This window comes from Arachis stenosperma, chromosome 1 (genome assembly GCF_014773155.1).
Source record: "Arachis stenosperma cultivar V10309 chromosome 1, arast.V10309.gnm1.PFL2, whole genome shotgun sequence".
In the NCBI taxonomy this organism is placed as follows: Eukaryota; Viridiplantae; Streptophyta; class Magnoliopsida; order Fabales; family Fabaceae; genus Arachis; species Arachis stenosperma.
Genome location: NC_080377.1, coordinates 108,994,556 through 109,020,000, shown reverse-complemented (window position 1 = coordinate 109,020,000; position 25,445 = coordinate 108,994,556). Strand labels below are relative to the sequence as shown.

At 37.9% G+C, this 25,445-nt stretch overlaps 1 protein-coding gene across 1 annotated transcript; it reads right to left on the bottom strand.

The window, feature by feature from the left end:
• Window positions 1–7,361: 7,361 nt before the first annotated feature.
• Window positions 7,362–8,452, bottom strand: LOC130983402 (uncharacterized). The gene is made up of 2 exons (XM_057907543.1): window positions 8,149–8,452; window positions 7,362–8,080 (listed from the first exon to the last, which is right to left on the bottom strand). The coding sequence occupies exons 1-2, from the start codon at window positions 8,450–8,452 to the stop codon at window positions 7,362–7,364; spliced, it is 1,023 nt and encodes a 340-aa protein (XP_057763526.1).
• Window positions 8,453–25,445: the final 16,993 nt, after the last annotated feature.

The window sequence follows — 25,445 nt, the reverse complement described above, 5'->3', positions numbered from 1 at the left end:
ATCAAACTAAACCTAAAACCCTCATTTCAGCACTCTCTCTCCTCACTAAACACAAACACACGCTGAAAATGGTGGAAAGGAAGGGAAGAACACTCTCTCAAAGTTCTACCCTTGTTTGATCTTCAAACCACCATAACTTTTGATCTAGAGCTCCGATTGTCGCACTATTTGTCGCCACGCATTCACCGCAAAGAGCTATACAAAACCCACTACTTTATTCTTGAGGTAAGTCACGATTTCATCTCGGTTTTTCATCCCTTAATTTCAAATTTTTGGGTGAAAAATTTTGAGATTTTGGGCTCTTTGATGTTATAGGATCCAACTCTCTTGAAGGAGAAGATTAATCTTGTCTCTTTGAACCTTGGGTGTGGTAAGATTTTCAACCTTAGTGCAATTTGTTGTTCTATGATGTTTGGGTATTGAGATGTTGTGTTTGGGTATGATAATTGTGGCTTAGGTAGTGTGTATGTGAATATTGGAGCTTGATTGAGATTTTGGAAAGCTTGAAAAAGGGCTTTGGTGGGTAAAAATCTGTTCTTAGAGGTGTTGAAACCTTGAGAGCTTGAGGACAAGTAATTTGAAAGTGCTCTGGTTGAGCAGGAGAAATCGGCTAAGGCATGGTCTTGGTTTTCTGTATCTAAAATGTAATACGGTGTGAAAACTTAGGCTAGAGGCCCTAAGATAGGAATTAAATTGTTGATGTTGTTAAATGGTTGTGATATATGGTGTGGTCATATATGTGATTATGAATATTGATGCCTTGGTGGTATGATACATGAGAGATATGCATGTTGTGATATATGCTTGATGATTGATTGAGGTTGAATTGTGGGTGAACCCATGTGGATGGTGAGTATGATATTGGTTATGTGTAATGGTGTTGTTGAAAATTGGTATGAGAAAGAGTATATGACATAAAAATGTGTTTGAGGTTGAGTTAATTGAGTGGGATGGATTAAAATGATGGAATGGTGTTTTGTGATTTTGATGAAAATGTTAATGTATGAGTTGAGGAGGCTTGAGGTTGATTTTTGGTATGTTTTGGGTTGATTTCAAAAAGGGTTAAAATTGGTATGTTTTTGTTAATCTTGAAAAGGGTTGAAATTGGTTTGTTTTGAAAAGGGCACTTTGTGGTTTTGTATGAAAATGTGGTTTTTGGGCATACTTTGGAAGAGCATAACTTGGACTCTGGATTCCCGTTTTGTGCCAAACTTGTTTATAAATGAAATTAGATCTAGGATGTTCATGCCGTTCGAAGAATGGGCGAAAAATGATTTGAAATGAAGGAGTTATGTCCATCGGAAGATTGGGGTTTGAATTTGTGAATTCTGCAGTTTTTAACTTAGAAAATTTTTGGTAGATTGCGCACCCACGCGTAGGCGTGGCTGATGCATAGGCGTGGCCGATGCGTACGCGTCGGTGAGCTGCACCAAATGGCCAACCAAATTCCCGAAAGTTGTGCGAGAATTGTGCCAGTTTTGTGCGTGGGGCACAAACGCACCCACGCATAGGCGTCACTTGGCTGTTTTTCCATCCACGCGTGTGCGTGGGCGATGCATACGCGTCGATGGACTTTTTGGCTTTTTCACGTGTACGCGTGGGCGATGTGTACGCGTGACCTTGTTTTCTCTCCAAAGTTGATTTTTGAGTTTTCAAAGCCAAATTTCATACTTCTAAGCCTCCAATCTCACCCCTTATGTCTTAAATCATTATGATATGCATAGCAATAAGAAAGGAGCTAGGGAGTGTGATAACTTGTGAATGAAAAAGGGGATAACTAATGATCAATGATGATCAAAGATGATTGTATGAGATACGGAGGATAGCGGTGGAAGTGCTTTATGTGCCATGAGCCGATGGACTGTATTTGTTAATAGATTGGCTGGATTTGGATTGAATTATGAGCCGAATGGCTAAGTTATTGCTGAGTTACGGTGGAGCCATTATTTATTAAGGCTGAGTATAATTGCATATATGTGTATTGAATGAAATGTGAATGTTGCACTTCCACTATCTGAGATATTAGTTTCCCTGGGTGAAAGCAGTGGCTAGCCACTACGTGCTTCAGGTGGACACTCGATACACTGCTGACCTTATGTCGTAAGTGTGGCCGGACACTGTGAAAGTTTCGGATGAGCTCGCCCCCGTGAATATACACCAATGAGGGTGATGGATATGAATTATGATTTATGTTGAGTATAACTCGAGTTGGGGATGCATGACAGAGGGACAGTCCAATGGTTAGCTACCAGGACTTGTCGGGTTGGCTTTATAACCGACAGATGAGGCTTATCAGCCATTAAGACAGGCATACATTATATGCATATTATGTGAATTATTTGGAATTACCAAATTGACTGCATATAACTTGCTAATTGTCTAAATATCGTATCTATTTTCTATTTGTATATCTCTTGCCTGATATAACTGTGTTTGCCATATTATACTCCTGCTGGTGGTTGGGAGGTCTGAAGGATTTGGAAAAGGAAGTCTTAGTTAGACTGAAGATCCTTAGTCAGTTGCCATTCATGGTTTAGTCTGTTTATAAGCTTTGATTTATTTGTTGGAAGTTCTAGGATTGCCTTCGACTTTCCCAGGACATTACATGTTAGATATGTGGGCACTGTTACCATACTGAGAACCTCCGATTCTCACCCATGCGGATCTTGTGGTTTTCAGGTACAGGACGTGAGGCTTCTCGCCGAAGCATGCTGGAGACTTCTGGATTAGCGAAGATCCTTGGTTCTCGGGACTCTATATTTTGGTTTTATGTTTTTACTCAGATACTTGTTATCTCCACTAATAATACAAACTGTGATGACTCCTCTTAGAGGAGATTTTGGAGAATAGGTTTTCTGTATTTTTGTCCCTTTGGGTTTCTTGCTTTATATATTTGTATATATACTTCTATGCTCGGACTGGTTATCTTCGCAACCAGATTTTGAGTTTTGATATTCCTGTTTTTGACACTCCTTTGCATATATATAATATCTCATTAGCTTATCATTTATGCGTTACGTTATCGATCGCAGTGTCGCGCTTTCGAGATATGATATTGTTTTACCCCTTTTTCTTCAAAGGCTCTTAGTTATAATCATTTTTTTCACTACTATGCATACTAAATTTTATTTTTAGAGGTCGTAATACCTTGCCATCTCTAAATTATGACTTAAGCATAAGACTCTGTATGGTAGGGTGTTACATCTGCCAACAATAATACTTATCTCATAAAACTTGTTGGTCAGTCGGTTGCAAAATGCTCAGAAATCCCCAGAGTTCTAGCATGCACGACTAACATCGAACCATCCACTTTGTCCATTACCAACATGTCGACCATAAGCACCGCCCACTAGGACCATCGCTGCCTTAAACTCCTCCATCACCATAGCTGCTGCTGCCGCCATCTTATCCACCACCCCTGTTGTCCCTTCCACCGCGACGACTCCCCTGAAAGTTGGAGCCATCATGTACTGACACTAACCATCTTGATGCAAAAAAAATATACCTATAAGCTCCTCCTTCAAGTCAGTATATGAGCGAAAAAATTTGAGAAAAATAGAATCAGAGAATTGAGAGGGCAACTGAAGAAGAGGAGAAAAATCTACCCTTATTGCTGTGATTCAAATTTTAAATTTCACCTTCTCAATATTTGTTAGATGAAGAAAATAAATGTTGAAGTAAAAAATGAAATAAAAGTAAATGAGAGAATGAGGGAAAGAGTAAAACTTGAATAATTGAGAGAATAAAAGAACAGTGATACAGAATTAATGAGGGAATAAAAGATCACAGATGATATAATTTGCAAAGAGAACAACATAATAAATCTAACTCTGAAACTCTATCCTTCAAGACATGTTGAATTTTCACTACCTGACAACCTTCTATTAATAGTTTAGTATTAGGGTTTTTTACTTAAATAAATTGTATGGGAGTCAAAATTACCCGATTCCCCTGAAATGGATTCTAAAACGTGATTACCCTCTTGGTATTATTATATAAATCGTTCTAGGGTGTAGAGGGTTATATAAAATGTGAATCATCTCAGCCTAGGACAATTAATGCATGAACTTGTAAGGCAAATTAAGCGTAAATTGTGCCATGGTCTCTAGGGTTAGAAGGAGACTATAAATCGTCCCAGGGTGGTAGGTTTCACATGTTCATGGGCTAAACCTCATTGGGTTGCCACGATTTATGCCTTATTGAGACCCTCTTTAGCCTGTCGCGATTTATGTGTTGGTTCGTAACACTAACTGGGCTGGGACGATTTATGCCCAAGTTAGTAACCATAAGGAGGTAAGGACGATTCATCTTTGTAGTGCAGGGTGAAGTTGCTGCGGCGTAAAGGTGAGAGCAGGTTTGGGAGCCACTATTTTGACCAGAGAGGAAGTTTGGGGGGAGAAGTGTTTCGGGTGTGGGGACCAGCCCGTGGCGGAGGTGCAACTGGTAGTAGGCAGAGGCGTCTAAGTGGCGCAGGTGGTGGTGGGAGTGGGCCGCCAGTGGCCGGCTGGTGGAGGAAGTAATCTGTCCAGCGGTGATAATGGCCGTGAACCAAGGAGATATGTACCGCCTGAACAGCATAGCACATGGTGCCGGATTTATTAATCAAGAGGTAAGTTTTTGAATTTTGTAATGTTGTTGATTCGATGCCATGGGTATGTTAAGTACATTAATATGTTGGATGTTAAAGTATGTTGGATGATATTGTATTGGCTGAATATGCATCTTAGAATATTTTTTTATTAAGACGTTGCCCGATACCATGTTTAATGATTTAGTTAGTTTTTGGTTTAGTATAAGATGTTAAAAATCAGGGTTCTTAATAGATTGTGGAATTCGCTCATGATAGAGCGATGGTTCTGATGGCAGAATCGGGGATGACACGAGGTCCCTCGTATACGGGTAAAAGATCATCCTGGATAGGCGGAGAGAAACCCATCTGGTAAACATTGAACACGGTCTTCATGCGGTAGACTACATCAATGTAAGTCCTCCAGTCCAATCTACAAAATGAGCATGCTGCAAGCACATGACGACATAGGTAATAGAGGGCTTGAAAGTACCCACAGTCGCATGTGCAGGCGGATAGAGACACCCGACACACACTTATTGCAATCCTGCCCGCAGTCGGCGCAAGTTCCTCAACGACAAACTCAGAGTTTCCCCTGTCATACAAATCTACCTGCATATTTCTAGAGGCTTGTAGATTCCTCTCGATCGCCTTCACAAGGGTTTGACAAAATTCTTGCTTTGCCCCGACCGGGAGGTTGCGTGTACCCTTAAACACGGCGTTGATACACTCAGAGATGTTAGTCGTCATATGACCATATCGACGACCACCATCCCGATGTTGGGTCCACAACTCTAACCCAATCCTGTCGCACCATTCAACCATTGCAGGGTCTTCCTTCCGCAAAATGTCCATGTAATACCGGTGATCCTCCTCAGTCTTTGCATATGCGGCATTCACGAGAATCCTCTGGGCTTTCTTAGACTTGTATGATAGGGCAAAGTTAGCTGCGATGTGTCACACACAAAATGCCCGGTATGCCGTGGGTGGGAGCCATCCACCGTCTTCCTCAAGCAAGGCAGCCTTGATGGCATTGTGCCGATCAGATATGACTAAAATATCGGGTTGAGGGGTGACATGCTGGCGGAGGTGACTGAGGAAAAACTTCCATGAATCCGTGTTTTCGCCTTCGACTAACACGAAAGCCACTGGGAGAATGTTCGAGTTTCCATCTTGGGCAATAGCCATTAGAAGAGTGCCGCCATACTTTTCATACAAATAAGTCCCGTCGATGGATATCAGTGACTTGAAATACTTAAATGCCTCAATGCATGGAGAAAATGTCCAAAATAGTTGATGAAAGAAAACCATTGACGCATCTATGGTATTACCTATCCTCACTGGCGAAGTGCGCAAAAGCGCAATAGTACCCGGCATATACAACTGAACCCCGATGATCCACCGTGGTATGTGGTGCGGTGATTTACAACCACAGACTAACCAGCAAGTGCACCGGGTCGTACCAAGTAATACCTCAGGTGAGTGAGGGTCGATCCCATGAGGATTGATGGATCAAGCAACAATAATTGAGTGATTGGCTTAGTTAGGCAAGCAGAAAAGGGTTTTGAGATGTTCAAAAGGTTTGAGTTGAAAACATCAGAAGGCAGGCACGCAAGTAATTTAGTTGGGAATAAAATATGGGAGAAAACAGTTAAGGTTTCAGAGTTATCTATTTTTCCGAATTAACTTTTCTTACTAACTATTTTAATCATGTAGGATTTAATTTATGGCAAACTATATGTGACTAGACCCTAATTCTTTAGACCTTTCTAGTCTCCTCTAAAATTCATCAACTGCCAATTCATTGGTCAATTAATTCCAATTAGAAGCTGCATGATCAAATTCCAGTTTATATGCCACAAAAACTCTAATTACCCAAAAATAAAAGGATTATATGTCACGTATCCCGTTAAATCCAGATAATTAAAATTTAGGAGAATATGTTTTCAAGCTATTGTTCAAGTAAAGAGCTTTTCCAAATTTTACAAGAACTCAAATAGAAAGAGGATGATACTTCCGTTCCACCCAAATTTATAAGATAAAGAGCGAAAACAATTCTTAAATTATAAATCCATACATGAATTAAAGTAGAAAAAGTAATAAAATCAATCCATACAAATAGACAGAGCTCTTAACCTTAACAATGGAGGATTAGTTGCTCATGGTTCAGAGAAAAATAGGATTCTCATAAAATATACAGAGTTCCAATCTGATGGCCTCCTTCAAGTAAACTAATGGAATCCCTTTTTATAACTAATCCTAATAAATTTAAAATCTAATTATCTAAAATTAAAAATAATATTTTTTCCTAAAAATAAGATTTGAATTTAAATTAGAATAATCAGCAGGTCTTCAGTTGATGGATGGGGACCACATATTTTGTCCATTCTGCAGCTTCTAATTTGTGTTTTCTGGGCTAAAAACTGGGTCAAAACAGCCCAGAAATCGTCCGCAGCATTTTTCTGCGTTTTCTGCAAGTGGCGCATGTCACGCGTACGCGTCAGTCACGCGTACACGTCGATGGTCTTTTTCGCAAGTCACGCGGACGCGTCGCTGTGCAATTCTTCAAATCACGCGTACGCGTCAGTCACGCGCACGCGTCGCCATGGAAAGCTCTAAATCACGTGCAGGCGTGAGTCACACGTACGCGTCGCTCCTCGCTGCCATCTCCTTTGATTCTTGTGCTACAGAAACTCCACCAAATCCAGCCAAATGTTACCTAAAATAAACAAAATTGCAAAAGACTCAAAGTAGCATCCATATTGGCTAAATGATAATTAATTATTTATTAAACTCAATAAATTAGATACAAATTCACCAGGAAAAGATAGAAAAGATGCTCACGCATTAGTATGTGGTTGTAAGACTCCTCCCAATCTCCATATATCTGAGCAATTGCCTTCTGCTTGCCCATCCAAACCTTCCTATAGCTGGGCTTGAACCCAAACTTCGAAGACACCGCATTCTGTAACACCTTAACCGAGACCGATATATCAGCCATCACCAATGATATAATCGAGGCACATATGACATGGTAATCGAGCTGCCTGTGATCCATCGAAATCTCAGTTAATAGACACTTGTGTGGTCCATTGCACTTTCTGACTTCCCAATAGCCTTTCCTCTGCCTCATAGTGACACGGATCAGCCAGTTACAACCATTCCCGAACTGGACACACTTCCCATGATACTTCAACTGGTCGGACTCAAACACTTTATACTCTACACCACGCCGAATATTATAACTCTTGATTGTCAGTACAGCTTCCTCTTTTATTTCAAATCGTTGCCCGACCTCAAACTCGTCCATGCCAATCACGCTAGGCCTTTCTCCGTGAATCACAGGGTGATGCTGGTCTACATTTGCAGCCTGGTTCATTGCTTCAAGGTCCAACGTGGTGAAGTGTCGAGGGTACTGCTGTGTACCACTGCTACCATGGGTTTGAGCTCCCCCGACAACTGCGGTGTCCTCTTCGCCGTCGCTCTCGTCACCAATAATTGGTGGCTCTAAATCTGATCCATCATCACCTATAGCCGCCGCAAACAGATCTCTCTCTCTTACCTCCATGAATGTGGTGCACCATCCACTACAGGTGCAGATCCGATCGCAACTACAAGCTGGAAGAAGCTATGCCCATCACCCAAGTCATCACCCGGGATAGGCAAATCAGCAGCAAAAGATGGGGACAAAACAAGTGGAGTCACCGGTTGCCCTGTTGGAACGGCGGTGGAAGTCCCTTCTATGACACCAGTGGGCAGATTCGGAGCAGATCCCCTGTTGCTGCCCTCCACGTCAACCATTCTGGCAAACAACTCCAGCGCACCTAAGTCGGAAAATCTTGCTTGACTGTGAAATATAACTCGCATGTCGTCATCACCCAACATCGCGTACTTCCCAAACTTAACATAACCTTGCTTCAATGATATCGAAATACGAAAAAATAATTGCTTCACGTGTTTTTTACTACACTTTCCAGCCTTCTCTAATATACTACTGTGCAAATCCATCAACGTCGTTGACGGAGTTATAAACACACCTATCTGCTTTTTGCTAGAAAAAGTTACACCCTCACTTGTGTTTTCATCAATTTTTCTCCGGTGATGCACTAACAAGAAAATACTCTCTGCCATCTCTCACACCCTTAACAAATGTCCCGTGTGTTTCATCTGTTTGAAACTCCTTCATTTATAGAGTTTCTACCTGTGTAAATCGTCCTTACCTCCTTAGGGTTACTAACTTGGGCATAAATTGTCCCAGCCCAGTTAGTGTTACGAACTAACACATAAATCGCGTCAGGCTGAAGAAGGTCACAATAAGGCATAAATCGTGGCAGCCCAATGAGGTTTAGCCCATGAACACGTGAAACCTACCACCCTGTGATGATTTATAGTCTCCTTCTAACCCTAGAGATCCTGGCACGATTTACGCTTAATTTGCCTTACAAGTTCATGCATTAATCGTCCTAGGCTGAGATGATTCACGTTTTATATAACCCTCTGCACTCTAGAACGATTTATATAATAATACCAAGAGAGTAATCACGTTGCAAAATTCGTTTCAGGGAAATCAGGTAATTTTGACTCCCATATAATTTATTTAAGTAAAAAACCCTTAGTATTAGATATAGATTGACGACAAATATTTCAATTATAAAATTTAATAACTATAATTAATTTCATTTTATAAGATATAATTAAATTAAAGATAAGGTGACATCTAGTTAACATTTATCCCAATTTTTTTTAACCAAACTAGTAAACAGAGACTTACAGTATGTTTGTTTGAAAACATATATTTACATTAATTCTTAACTTTGGATTGAAAATAAAAAGAAAAAAAATTCAAATTGCATATCTAGAATTTTTTCAATATATTAAAAGTGGATTTTTAACTAAGCTTATTAGAATGAATAAAAATACTATTTGTACATTAAAATTAATTATTAAAATTAATTATCATATGTGTATTATTTAACCTATTTTTAGTATATATTTTATATTCTAATATATTTATATTAATAATTAATTTTATTATTAATTTTAATGTATACTAAAATTCTAAAAATTGAATCGATTTATTCATTCAACCGGTTTAATCTTAATTTAATCGAAATAATTATTTTATAATAAAATAATAATTAAAATACAAATAAATACACTAAAACATAATTTTAATCTAATATAAATTTTAAAATATTATTCAAATTATGCAAGTATTTAACTTAATTCATGCATTTACTAGAATCATAACACTGCGGTAACTAACACAAATACAAATTAAATGAAAAACATTCATATTGTTGTAATATGGATGTCTATTTAATGGTATGTGACTTTCTTCATAATATGGGCGGCTCACTATTTTAAAAATAGAAGGCTCAAATTCTCAAGATGAATTAACTTAATGAAATTTAAAAAAGTGAATTTTGTATGTATATAAATAGGGAGAGTGTGGTCTGAGACAGAATACACAAGATTAGCATAAAACACGTCTCTCTATATATATGTACGCTACAATATATGAAAGAGTGAACTATTAAGAAACATATGAATTATCTTAGTTATATTGAGATAATAATTTTAGAGAATATTAATACTAAAGTTTACTATTTATACTTCTCTATTTTATATTTATTTTTTTTATTTATTTATTTTACAACACATTATTAGCACGAGGATTTAATCAAAATTTAGGAAGGTACAGGTAATAAGTTTACATTATGTCAAAACTTTCTCATCTTGAATTTAATGCTCTTAATATATCTAGAGACAACTATTTATTATGGATATTAGATGCCGAAATCTATATTGATTCAATGAATTTTGGAGATACCATTAAAGCTGATAATAAAACATCCCAGAATGATAAAGTTAAAGTCGTGATCTTCCTTCATCGTCATCTTGTCGAAAGATTGAAAAATGAATATCTCACATTAAAAATCATGCAAATCTTTGAAAGAACCTTGAAAAAAAATATAACCATCAAAATACAGTGATACTTCCTTAAACTTGATACGAATAGACGCATTTGCGTCTATAGGATTTTAAATCCATAAATGAATATAATTCAGCAATGTTTTGAATCACCTCACGAATAAAATTATGTGGGAAAAAAACTAATATGATATGTTAAAAAAAAAATTTTTCGACCTTTCATGCCTCGAATGTACTTCTAGTAGTAGCAAGAAAAAAATTTAAAAAATATTTTGATATAATTTCTTGTCTTCTTGTTAACGAATGAAATAATAAATTACTTTTAAAAAATTATGAAAAGTGCTTAACTGATGCCACCCATTTTCTAAAACAAATACAAAAAATTATAATTTCAAAAGAGATAAATAACAAGATTTTATTAAAAAAATTATGGAAAAAAATTACTTTCACAAAAAAATCTCAATACTTAATTATTGTATATATGCATCTCATATGTAAATGTATTTCATCTACACTTTCAGAAACGTGGTGACTTATTTTTGTTTAATAGTATACGTTAATCCATTATCCATTGACTAAAAATTTACATGTAAAATCCAACTTTTTAAACAATATAATCAAATTTCATAAGAAATATCATTAATTCACATTTACAATCAAAATAAAAATATAAATAATATTAGTGGCTGATATTTTGTATTAATATAAATTTTGATATTATGTTATAAGCATGTTTAATTATTATGTCGTTAAATATTTAATTATTCTGTTGTGAAAAGTTTTGAATACTTGACCATGCTACCAAAAAATATAAAAAATATTATGTGCATAATAAAAATTATATGTATATTGGCATGTGTTGTTTTATACCTTTTTAATTTAATTTCGTATTTAATATATACTCTATAAGAATAATGAATTTGGTAGTTAATTTTTGTTGTATATTTAACATAATTGAAAAATATATAAATAAAAACTTTATATATATATATATATATAGCCAAGTCTCCGGTGACTATGTCTATGGTAATTAGTGGTGGCTATGAAATGCACCTTTTTAAAGATGTGCTTACGTGGCAAAATCAAAACCACACATTCTAAAGTTACACTTTTCACTTAAAATCGTAACTCTTCACAAAAGCGTCACCTAATGGAAAAAAGTAAATTAGAAGATTTAAGAGAAGAAATAATTAAGTTATCAAAATTAATAGATCAAAAATTAATGATTTTAACTAATGTTAACTGTAATAACACCGAATTCTTAAAATCAATACAAAATGATTTTTCTCAAAATCTTTATTTTACTATAAGTTTTATTGAAGGACCTCAAAAACCTGAAAAAACTTATTTTTCACATGGAATTTCTAAAAAATGTTACCATGGAAATGATTCCCCACATCTATATCATACTTTTAACCCACAATTAAATTCTATAGTAGATATGCTTGAAGAAATATTAACATCCATAAATTTCAAAGAAATAAGGAAAAAGAGAATCCCAAGGAAGAAAAATTTCAAAACATAATCAACATAACAGATTTAAAAGTAAAACCACCACTAAAATTATGAATATTGAAGAAAAATTAGAAGAAGTTACAATGCTTTTTGATGAGCGGATAATTTGTATGCTTTTTGGCATTGTTTTTAGTATGTTTTTGGTATCTTTTAGTTAGTTTTTAGTATATTTTTATTAGTTTTTAATTAAAATTCACTTTTCTGGACTTTACTATGAGTTTGTGTGTTTTTCTGTGATTTCAGGTATTTTCTGACTGAAATTGAGGGTCCTGAGCAAAAATCTGATCCAGAGACTGAAAAGGACTGCAGATGCTGTTGGATTCTGACCTCCCTGCACTCGAAGTGGATTTTCTGGAGCTACAGAAGCCCAATTGGCGCGCTCTCAACGGCATTGGAAAGTAGACATCCTGGGCTTTCCAGCAATATATAATAGTCCATACTTTGCCCAAGATTTGATGGCCCAAACCGGCGCTCAAAGTCACCTACAGAAATTCCAGCGTTAAACGCCGGAACTGGCATAAAAATTGGAGTTAAACGCCCAAACTGGCATGAAAGCTGGCGTTTAACTCCAGAAAAGGTCTCTACACGAAATTCCTTCATTGCTCAGCCCAAGCACACACCAAGTGGGCCCGGAAGTGGATTTTTCTGTCATTTACTCATTTCTGTAAACCTTAGGACACTAGTTTACTACTTATAGGATCTTTTGACATTGTATCCGTACCTTATGACCCCATAACATTTTGTACACGTTTCTTTCCACAGTATGAGCCTCTAAACCCCATGGTTGGGGGTGAGGAGCTCTGCTGTGTCTTGATGGATTAATGCAATTACTACTGTTTCTTATTCAATCATGCTCGCTTCAATTCTAAGATAACACTTGTTCTTAATCCGGATGAATGTGATGATCCGTGACAATCATCATCATTCTCAACTATGAACACGTGCCTGACAACCACCTCTGTTCTATCTTAGATTGAGTAGTTATCTCTTGGGTTCTTTAATCGGAATCTTCGTGGTATAGGCAGGACCTGATGGCAGCATTCAAGAGAATCCGGAAGGTCTAAACCTTGTCTGTGGTATTCTGAGTAGGATTCAATGATTGAATGACTGTGACGTGCTTCAAACCTGTAACCTACTGGGCGTTAGTGACAGACGCAAAAGAGGGATTCTATTCCGGTAGGGGAGGGAACCAAACCGGTGATTGGCAGTACTGTGACAGAGTGCGTGCATTAGCTTTCACTGCGAGGATGGGAGGTAGCCATTGACAACGGTGAAACCCTACACGAGCTTGCCATGGAAGGAGACTTGCGTGTTTGATGAAGAAGACAGTAGGAAAGCAGAGATTCAGAAGATGGAGCATCTCCAAAACCCCAACCTATTCTCCATTACTGCAAAACAAGTAACCATTTCATGTTCTTTTGCTTTTCACAATCAATCCTGATAATTTCTGATCTCCTGACTAAGATTTACAAGATAACCATAGCTTGCTTCAAGCCGACAATCTCCGTGGGATCGACCCTTGCTCACGCAAGGTATTACTTGGACGACCCAGTGCACTTGCTGGTTAGTTGTGCGGGATTGCAAAAGTGTTATTGCAATTTCGTGCACCAAGTTTTTGGCGCCGTTGCCGGGGATTGTTCGAGTTTGGACAACTGACGGCTTATCTTGTTGCTTAGATTAGGACTGTTTTATTTTTGTTGGTTTGGAGTCTTTTAGTTGAGTCTAGTTTCATATTTTAAGTTTGGTGTCAATTGCATGCTGTTGTTTTTCTTTTGATTTTCGAATTTTTCTTGTTCTTAGTCCCTTTTTGATTCACAAAAGTTCTAAGTTTGGTGTCCTCTTTGTGTTTTTCCTTTAAAATTTTCGAAAAAAATTAGTGTTTGATTCTCTAAAATTTTAAGTTTGGTGTCTTTTTGTGTTTTTCTCTTTCCTCTTTTTAAAAATCAAATCTTTTTCATAAAAATTTTTTCAATCATATCTTCTTAATTGCTGTTTTCAAAATCTTTTTCTTTACTAATTGATTCAGTTCTCAATTTGTTTTGATCTTATTTTAATTTTAATTTTTGAATTTTATTTTATTTTTCTTTTGTTTTATTTTATTTTATTTTAATTCCCTTTTTTTTCGGTTATTTCAAAAAAAAAAATAAACAAAATTTATCTCTTTGCAATTATTCTCATTTCTCTTTTGTCCATTATGGACTTAAGTGGAATTAATCAGTCCAAGAGGACTCTGGGGTCTTATGCTAACCCCATTACAGCTGCATATGGGAGTAGCATCTGTATACCTCCCATCAAAGCAAGCAGCTTTGAGCTAAATCCTCAACTCATTATCATAGTGCAGCAAAATTGCCAGTATTCCGGTCTTCCACAGGAAGAACCTACTGAGTTTCTGGCACAGTTCTTACAAATTGCTGACACAGTACATGATAAAGAGGTAGATCAGGATGTCTACAGACTATTACTGTTTCCATTTGCTGTAAAAGATCAAGCTAAAAGGTGGTTAAATAACCAACCTACAGCAAGCATAAAGACATGGAAACAGTTATCAGACAAATTCCTGAATCATTTTTACCCTCCAAAAAGGATGACACAGCTAAGGCTGGACATCCAAGGCTTTAAACAAGAGGATAATGAATCCCTTTATAATGCCTGGGAGAGGTATAGAGGTATGCTAAGAAAATGTCCCTCTGAAATGTTTTCAGAGTGGGTACAGTTAGACATTTTCTACTATGGGCTTACAGAGAAAGCTCAGATGTCTTTAGACCACTCAGCTGGTGGATCTATACACATGAGGAAGACAATTGAAGAAGCTCAAGAGCTTATAGACACTGTTGCTAGAAATCAATATTTGTACTCTAGCAATGAGTTCTCTCCAGAAGAGGAAGTCATGACAGTAGTCACTGACTCTAATCCTCAAGAACAGATAATGGAGCTTAATCAACAACTACTCCTGATGACAGAACAGTTAGCAGAATTTAAAGAGATGCTCCATGAAACTAAAGTTGCTAATAAAAGCATAGAACTACAGTTGAATCAAGCAAAACAGCAAATATCTAAACAGATAACAGAGGAGTGTCAAGCAGTTCAATTGAGGAGTGGGAAGACCTTGAATAACACTGCTCAAAAGAGCAAAAAGCCAAACAAGGAACAATTGACAAAGGACAACCAAACCACTGTTCAAAATCCCTCTGAGGACAGTGAGAGCCCAGAGAGGAATATTGGCATTCAAACGCCAGAAAGGGAAGGAAAGCTGGCATTAAACGCCCATTCCTTGCCCAGTTCTGGCGTTCAAACGCCAGGAAAGGGGGAAAAGTTGGCGTTAAACGCCCATTTTCCACCCATTCCTGGCGTCCAAACGCCAAGGGAGAATCAGACACCTGAGAGTGCTGACAGTAATCCCTCTAACAAGGCTTCTTCAACCACTTCTGTAAGGAATAAACCTGCAGCATCTAAGGTTGAAGAATATCAAGCCAAGATGCCTTATCCTCAGAAACTCCGCAAAGCGGAACAGGATAAGCAATTTGCCCGCTTTGCAGACTATTTAAGGACTCTTGAAATAAAGATTTCTTTTGCAGAGGCACTTGAGCAAATACCTTCTTATGCTAAGTTCATGAAAGAGATCTTAAGTCATAAGAAGGATTGGAGAGAAACTGAAAAAGTGTTTCTCACTGAAGAATGCAGTGCAGTCATTCTGAAAAGCTTACCAGAAAAGCTTCAAGATCCTGGAAGCTTTCTGATACCATGCACATTAGAAGGCACTTGCACCAAGACAGCTTTATGTGATCTTGGAGCAAGCATCAATCTAATACCTGCATCCACTATCAGAAAGCTTGGGTTGATTGGAGAAGTCAAACCAACCAGGATATGCCTCCAACTTGCTGATGGCTCCATTAAACACCCATCAGGCATAATAGAGGACATGATTGTAAAGGTTGGGCCATTTACCTTTCCAACTGACTTTGTGGTGCTGGAAATGGAGGAGCACAAGAGTGCAACTCTCATTCTAGGAAGACCCTTCCTAGCAACTGGACGAACTCTCATTGATGTACAAAAAGGGGAAGTAACCCTGAGAGTCAATGAGGATGAGTTCAAGTTGAATTCTGTAAAAGCTATGCAGCATCCAGACACACCAGAGGACTGTATGGACGCTGACATTATTGACTCTCTGGTAGAAGAGATCAATATGGCTGAAAGCCTAGAATCAGAGCTTGAGGACATCTTCAAAAATGCTCAAACTGATCAGGAAGAGCCAGAGGAGGCAAAGGAATTTTCGAAAATTCCTCAGGAGAAGGATAAGCCTCCTAAGCCTGAACTCAAACCACTACCATCATCCCTGAAATATGCATTTCTGGGAGAGGGTGACACTTTTCCAGTGATTATAAGCTCAGCTTTAAATCCACAGGAAGAGGAAGCACTGATTAAAGTGCTAAGGACACACAAGACAGCTCTTGGGTGGTCCATAAGTGATCTCAAGGGTATTAGCCCAGCTAGATGCATGCACAAAATCCTGTTGGAGGATAATGCCAAACCAGTGGTTCAACCACAGAGGAGGCTAAATCCTGCCATGAAGGAGGTGGTGCAGAAAGAGGTCACTAAATTACTAGAGGCTGGGATTATTTATCCTATTTCTGATAGCCCCTGGGTGAGCCCTGTCCAAGTTGTTCCCAAAAAGGGAGGCATGACAGTGGTTCATAATGAAAAAAATGAACTGGTTCCTACAAGGACAGTCACAGGGTGGCGCATGTGTATTGACTACAGAAGGCTCAATACAGCCACCAGAAAGGATCATTTTCCTTTACCATTCATAGACCAAATGCTAGAAAGACTAGCTGGTCATGACTACTACTGCTTTTTGGATGGCTATTCAGGCTACAACCAAATTGCAGTAGATCCTCAGGACCAAGAGAAAACAGCATTTACTTGCCCTTCTGGCGTGTTTGCCTACAGAAGGATGCCTTTTGGTCTGTGCAATGCACCTGCAACCTTTCAAAGGTGCATGCTCTCTATCTTCTCAGATATGGTAGAGAAATTTCTGGAAGTCTTCATGGATGACTTTTCAGTATATGGAGACTCATTTAGCTCCTGTCTTAACCACCTATCACTTGTCCTGAAAAGATGCCAAGAGACTAACCTGGTTTTAAACTGGGAGAAATGTCACTTTATGGTGACTGAAGGAATTGTCCTTGGGCACAAAATTTCAAGCAGGGGGATAGAGGTGGATAAGGCAAAGGTAGAGGTAATTGAAAAATTACCACCACCTGCCAATGTTAAGGCAATCAGAAGCTTTCTGGGGCATGCAGGATTCTATAGAAGGTTTATCAAGGATTTTTCGAAAATTGCTAAACCTTTGAGTAACCTGTTAGCTGCTGACACGCCATTTGTGTTTGACACACAGTGTTTGCAGGCATTTGAGACCCTGAAAGCTAAAGTGGTCACAGCACCAGTCATCTCTGCACCAGATTGGGCATTACCATTTGAATTAATGTGTGATGCCAGTGATCATGCCATTGGTGCAGTGTTGGGACAGAGGCATAACAAACTTCTGCATGTCATTTATTATGCTAGCCGTGTTCTAAATGATGCACAGAAGAATTACACAACCACAGAAAAAGAATTACTTGCAGTGGTCTATGCCATTGACAAGTTTAGATCCTACTTAGTGGGATCAAAGGTGATTGTGTACACTGACCATGCTGCTCTTAAATACTTACTCACAAAGCAGGATTCAAAACCCAGGCTTATAAGATGGGTGTTGCTTCTGCAAGAGTTTGATATAGAAATAAGAGACAGAAAAGGGACAGAGAACCAAGTGGCTGATCATCTGTCCCGGATAGAACCAGTAGCTGGGACGTCCCTCCCTTCTACTGAGATCTCTGAGACTTTCCCAGATGAGCAACTCTTTGCCATTCAGGAAGCTCCATGGTTTGCAGATATTGCAAACTATAAAGCTGTGAGGTTCATACCCAAAGAGTACAGTTATGTGCAGAGAAAGAAACTAATTTCAGATGCCAAGTACTACCTTTGGGATGAACCATATCTCTTTAAGAGATGTGCTGACGGAGTGATCCGCAGGTGTGTACCCAGAGAGGAAGCACGAAGGATCCTATGGCACTGCCATGGATCACATTATGGAGGACATTTTGGAAGTGAGCGAACAGCCACTAAAGTTCTCCAGTGTGGATTCTACTGGCCTACTCTCTATAAAGATTCCCGAGAGTTTGTGCGTAACTGTGACAGTTGCCAAAGAGCTGGTAACCTGCCTCACGGATATGCCATGCCTCAACAAGGAATATTAGAGATAGAATTGTTTGATGTATGGGGAATTGATTTCATGGGACCATTCCCACCATCATACTCAAACACTTACATTCTGGTGGCAGTAGACTATGTATCTAAGTGGGTAGAAGCAATTGCTACACCCACTAATGATACCAAGACTGTACTGAAATTCCTCCAGAAGAACATTTTCAGCAGATTTGGCGTCCCCAGAGTGCTAATCAGTGATGGGGGCACTCATTTCTGCAATAAACAGCTATACTCTGCTATGGTTAGATATGGAATCAGCCATAAAGTGGCAACTCCGTATCATCCACAGACAAATGGGCAAGCTGAAGTCTCTAACAGAGAGCTAAAAAGAATCCTAGAACGGACTGTGATAGCCCGAAGAAAGGATTGGGCAAAGAGCTTGGATGATGCTCTGTGGGCATACAGAACAGCATTCAAGACTCCTATAGGAACCTCTCTATACCAATTGGTGTATGGGAAGGCCTGTCATTTGCCTGTGGAACTGGAACACAAAGCCTACTGGGCAACCAGATTCCTAAACATGGATGCACAGTTAGCTGGTGAGAAAAGACTGCTCCAGCTAAATGAGCTAGAGGAGTTCAGACTCAATGCCTTTGAAAATGCAAAAACTTATAAGGAAAAGGCAAAGAAGTGGCATGACAAGAGATTGTCAACCAGAGTCTTTGAGCCAGGACAAAAAGTTCTGCTCTTCAACTCCAGGCTCAAATTGTTTCCAGGAAAACTCAAATCCCGGTGGAGGGGTCCGTATGTGATTACAGGAGTATCACCATATGGATATGTTGAGCTTCAGGATATTGATTCTGACAAGAAGTTCATTGTTAATGGACCGAGAATCAAGCACTATCTTGAAGGAAATTTTGAGCAGGAATGCTCAAAACTGAGACTTGAGTGATTCTCAGTGAAAGTCCAGCTAAAGACAGTAAAGAAGCGCTTGCTGGGAGGCAACCCAGTCATTAGAAGGTTGTATGAATTATTCTTACAAAGGCAAGTATCAAAAATGAAGGAATTCACAGAGTTACAGAAGGATTCAGCTCAAAAAGCAGAGAAAATAAGCTTACTGGCGAAAAAACGCCAGTAAGGGGCATTTTGGGCGTTAAACGCCAGAATGGGTACCATTCTGGGCGTTTAACGCCAGGAATGGTGCCATTTTGGGCGTTAAACGCCAGAATGGGCACCATTCTGGGCGTTTAACGCCAGGTGTGCAGCATCCTGGGCGTTTTGGAAAAACGCCCAGTGATAAAGGATTTCTGGCGTTTAACGCCAGCCAGGGCACCTGGCTGGGCGTTAAACGCCCAAAAAGGGTAGCAAATGGGCGTTAAACGCCAGAATGGGTGCCATTTTGGGCGTTTAACGCTAGAAAGGTGGGGGGACCACATTTTTGTTTTCAACTCAATTTTTTTCAAACTTTCCTCTTTTTAACCATACTCTTCTACATAAAAGCACTTCAATCCTTCATCATTCACTTTCAAATCTTCACAAATCAAAACCATTCTTCAAATCTATTTCAAATTAATCCCAAATCTTCTTCAAAAACTCACCCTTTTCTCAATTTCTTTCCATATCTTTTCAAATCCCTCTCTTGTTTTTCGAAAACTCCCTTCCCCACCTTATAAATACACGTTTGGCTCCCTCATTCCACCACACCATTCGAATTTTCTCTTCCTCCCCCTCTCTTCTCTCTTTTATTTTGCTTGAGGACAAGCAAACCTCTAAGTTTGGTGTGCTTTTCCGTGATCACTAAGCCAAGATTCATCAATATCATGGCTCCTAAGGGAAAACAAACCAATTTAAGAGGCAAGAAAGAGAATAATCCAAAGAATCTTTGGAATGAAGAGAAGTTCTTAACCAAAGAACATGAAGACCACTATCATAAAATAATGGGTCTGAGGTCAGTGATCCCGGAAGTTAAATTTGATCTGAAAGAAGATGAATATCCGGGGATCCAAGAGCAAATTCGAAACAGAGGATGGGAAGTTCTAACCAATCCTGAAACAAAGGTTGGAAGGAACATGGTTCAGGAATTCTACTCAAATCTGTGGCTAACAGATAAGCAGAGAATGACTGGAACCGCTTACCATACCTACAGAACCATGGTCAGAGGGAAAGTTATATACTTTCATCTGGACAAAATAAGAGAAATCTTCAAGTTGCCTCAACTGCAAGATGATCCTGATTCCTTTAATAGGAGGATGGTGAGAGTAGATAAGGGGTTGGATCAAGTTCTAGAGGACATATGCCTCCCTGGAACTAAGTGGATAACCAATTCTAAGGGTGTCCCAAACCAACTCAAGAGGGGAGACCTCAAACCAATTGCAAGAGGTTGGCTAGACTTTATTGGGCGTTCCATATTGCCCACTAGCAACCGTTCTGAGGTCACCATCAAGAGAGCAGTGATGATTCATTGCATCATGCTTGGAAAAGAAGTGGAGGTGCATCATGTGATTGCTTGTGAGATCTACACAATTGCAAATAAGAATTCCACTGAAGCCAAATTGGCTTATCCAAGCTTGATTTCCTTGCTCTGTAAAGAGGCTGGGGTGAAGATGGGAGTGGATGAGTTCATACCCATTGAACACCCAATCACTAAGAAGTCAATGGAAGGACAAGTGCAAGACAACTCCATCAAGAGGAGGGCGCAGGAATTCCTCCCTGAATTCCCAAGAATTGACTACTGGTCCAACCTAGAAGCATCTATTAATAAGTTGCAAGAGACTATGGAGCAACTGAAGGAAGAACAGCAGAATCAGAACTGCATGCTCTGCAAATTGCTGAAGGAACAAGAGAAGCAGGGGCGTGAAATTCAAGAGATGAAACGCCAAAAGTTCTCCTCTCAAGCTGAGGGAGCATCCACTTCTCAAAATTAAGGTTGTTGAGTTCTAACTCTGTGAAAACCTCTATCATTAGGAGCCTATGTTTGCGTTTTTTTTATTTATTTTCTATTTATTTTTTTTGTTTCATCACCTCTATATTTGAGTCTTGTTCTTAGTTCATAATTAATAAAATTTAAGTTTATGCCTTAAAGCTATGAATGTCCTATGAATCCATCACCTCTCTTAAAAGAAAAATGCTTTAATCACAAAAGAACAAGAAGTACAGGGTTTCAAAATCTATCTCTGAAAACTAGTTGAATTAGTTTGATGTGGTGACAATGCTTTTTGTTTTCTGAATGAATGCTTGAACAGTGCATATGTCTTTTGAATTTGTTGTTTTAAGAATGTTAAAATTGTTGGCTCTTGAAAGAATGAGGGGAAAGAGAACTGTTATTGAGGATCTGAAAAATCATCAAAATGATTCTTGAAGCAAGAAAAAGCAGTGAAAAAATAAATAAATAAATAAATTTTCGAAAAAAAAAAGAGAGAAAGGAGAAGAAAAAGAAAAAGAAAGAAAAAGAAGGAAATAAAGTTGTGATCCAAGGCAAAAGAGTGTGCTTAAGAACCCTGGACACCTCTAATTGGGGACTTTAGCAAAGCTGAGTCACAATCTAAGAAGGTTCACCCAATTATGTGTCTGTGGCATGTATGTATCCGGTGGTAATACTGGAAGACAGAGTGCTTTGGGCCACAGCCAAGACTCATACACAGGCTATGTTCAAGAATCAATATACTTAACTAGGAGAATCAATAACACTATCTGAGTTCTGAGTTCTTATAGATGCTAATCATTCTGAACTTCAAAGGATAGAGTGAGATGCCAAAACTGTTCGGAGGCAAAAAGCTACTAGTCCCGCTCATCTAATTGGAGCTATGTTTCTTTGATATTTTGGAATCTATAGTATATTCTCTTCTTTTTATCCTATTTTGATTTTCAGTTGCTTGGGGACAAGCAACAATTTAAGTTTGGTGTTGTGATGAGCGGATAATTTGTATGCTTTTTGGCATTGTTTTTAGTATGTTTTTGGTATCTTTTAGTTAGTTTTTAGTATATTTTTATTAGTTTTTAATTAAAATTCACTTTTCTGGACTTTACTATGAGTTTGTGTGTTTTTCTGTGATTTCAGGTATTTTCTGACTGAAATTGAGGGTCCTGAGCAAAAATCTGATCCAGAGACTGAAAAGGACTGCAGATGCTGTTGGATTCTGACCTCCCTGCACTCGAAGTGGATTTTCTGGAGCTACAGAGGCCCAATTGGCGCGCTCTCAACGGCATTGGAAAGTAGACATCCTGGGCTTTCCAGCAATATATAATAGTCCATACTTTGCCCAAGATTTGATGGCCCAAACCGGCGCTCAAAGTCACCTACAGAAATTCCAGCGTTAAACGCCGGAACTGGCATAAAAATTGGAGTTAAACGCCCAAACTGGCATGAAAGCTGGCGTTTAACTCCAGAAAAGGTCTCTACACGAAATTCCTTCATTGCTCAGCCCAAGCACACACCAAGTGGGCCCGGAAGTGGATTTTTCTGTCATTTACTCATTTCTGTAAACCTTAGGACACTAGTTTACTACTTATAGGATCTTTTGACATTGTATCCGTACCTTATGACCCCATAACATTTTGTACACGTTTCTTTCCACAGTATGAGCCTCTAAACCCCATGGTTGGGGGTGAGGAGCTCTGCTGTGTCTTGATGGATTAATGCAATTACTACTGTTTCTTATTCAATCATGCTCGCTTCAATTCTAAGATAACACTTGTTCTTAATCCGGATGAATGTGATGATCCGTGACAATCATCATCATTCTCAACTATGAACACGTGCCTGACAACCACCTCTGTTCTATCTTAGATTGAGTAGTTATCTCTTGGGTTCTTTAATCGGAATCTTCGTGGTATAGGCAGGACCTGATGGCAGCATTCAAGAGAATCCGGAAGGTCTAAACCTTGTCTGTGGTATTCTGAGTAGGATTCAATGATTGAATGATTGTGACGTGCTTCAAACCTGTAACCTACTGGGCGTTAGTGACAGACGCAAAAGAGGGATTCTATTCCGGTAGGGGAGGGAACCAAACCGGTGATTGGCAGTACTGTGACAGAGTACGTGCATTAGCTTTCACTGCGAGGATGGGAGGTAGCCATTGACAACGGTGAAACCCTACACGAGCTTGCCATGGAAGGAGACTTGCGTGTTTGATGAAGAAGACAGTAGGAAAGCAGAGATTCAGAAGATGGAGCATCTCCAAAACCCCAACCTATTCTCCATTACTGCAAAACAAGTAACCATTTCATGTTCTTTTGCTTTTCACAATCAATCCTGATAATTTCTGATCTCCTGACTAAGATTTACAAGATAACCATAGCTTGCTTCAAGCCGACAATCTCCGTGGGATCGACCCTTGCTCACGCAAGGTATTACTTGGACGACCCAGTGCACTTGCTGGTTAGTTGTGCGGGATTGCAAAAGTGTTATTGCAATTTCGTGCACCACTTTTTAAACAATTAAAAATGGCTCAAGAAAATGATATTATGGAACAGGAATTTCAAATAGAAGAAGAATTAGTAAATTCTGAAAATATAGAAAATGAAGAACATATCTTAGATTATTCAAGTGACGAAGAACCAGCAATTCCAATACAAGTTAAAAATGAAGCCGGAACATCTAAGGATAATCAATCTCAATTTAAATGGGAAACAGGTTTTGATAATTATGCTTTTAAAAAAGGGTTTATAAATAAAGATTCAAAATATACAAAAATACCATCAAAATACGTCCCTAAAATCCAGGAAATGGAAGGAGAAAGAATGCTTGACTTAGACTGTAAAAAGAATGAAAAAGAAATTTTCGAAAATTGGTTGAATTCCTTTTTATTAGAAACTTTTACTAATCCAAAGCTTAGTGAATTGTCTGGAAGAGATATTTGGAATTACATAGGGTTTCATACTAAAGGAACTATAAGAGATTATATGACATCAATAGAAAACCAAATAATAGAAGATTTAGCAACAAAAGTAATAGCTTATGATAAGATATTATATATAATGATGATGCTATATAAAGAATTTTTTGAAAAAAATATTATAGATCATAAACAAGAAGTCTATAATAAAGAATATCAAGAAGCAAAAAACCATTTAGCTAATATTCAGATATATGATCTATGTAATGTAGAATCTTATATATGCGAATATAGAATACATTATTACAAATTAAAAGAAGAAGATAAAAATCATTATCTTAGTATGTATATAACAAAACTTCCATATCCTGCTAATGAATTTATAATGGGAAGATTTATAAGAGAAATAAATAGAGGGACAATTGAAAATAATTTTGGTGGAGCAACCTCTGCAATAAGAGAGGAAATAAAAGAACGTTGTATGCAAGAAGCAACTCAAAAAAGATTTGCGAATATAATTAGAATTTGTTGTCAGGATAATGAAGAGATACCCCAAAAATATGGTCTTAATAAAAATTTTCAAAGAAAAAGAAAATACTATCCAAACTGAAGAAAAAAGAGGTATTTTAGAAAAAGAAATAACGATAAAAACAAAAGACAAAAAAAATGACTATTGCCCGAATAAAAAAGAAAATTGTAAGTGTTGGTATTGCCAAGAAAAAGGACACTATGCAAATGAATGCCCGAAAAAGAAAGATAAGAAGGATCTTACTAAACAAATAGAAATTGCGAAGTCTTGTTTCATGGAACCATTAGAGGAATCTGATGATAACTTAGACTATATTTTTGAATATGTCTCGGAAACAGACTCAGAGACTGAGTAATAATGCCACATTTATTACTATAAAAATAACAGAAAAATTTATAAATGCTTTCATAGATTCTGGAGCAACACAATGCTTTGCTAGTTCAAATATAAAACTTGATTGGAAAAAATTAAAGAAACCATTAAGAGTTAGAATAGCTGACAAATCAATACATAAAATTGACCAAAAAGCAGAGATGGTTGAAATTTTTATTCAAAATTATAGGTTCATTGTTCCATCAATATATATGTTAGATTCTGGAATGGATTTTATCATAGGAAATAACTTTTTAAAGCTATATCATCCATTCATTCAAGAATTAACATATATAGTTTTAAAAGCTCCACACGATTCTTCAATAAATCAAAAATCAAAACGTATAAAAATACCAACTACTACTATAGATAAGATCTTAAAATTTAAAATATTTTCTATATTAGAGACATGTTATTTAAATTTATACTTTCAGATAAATATCCCAAA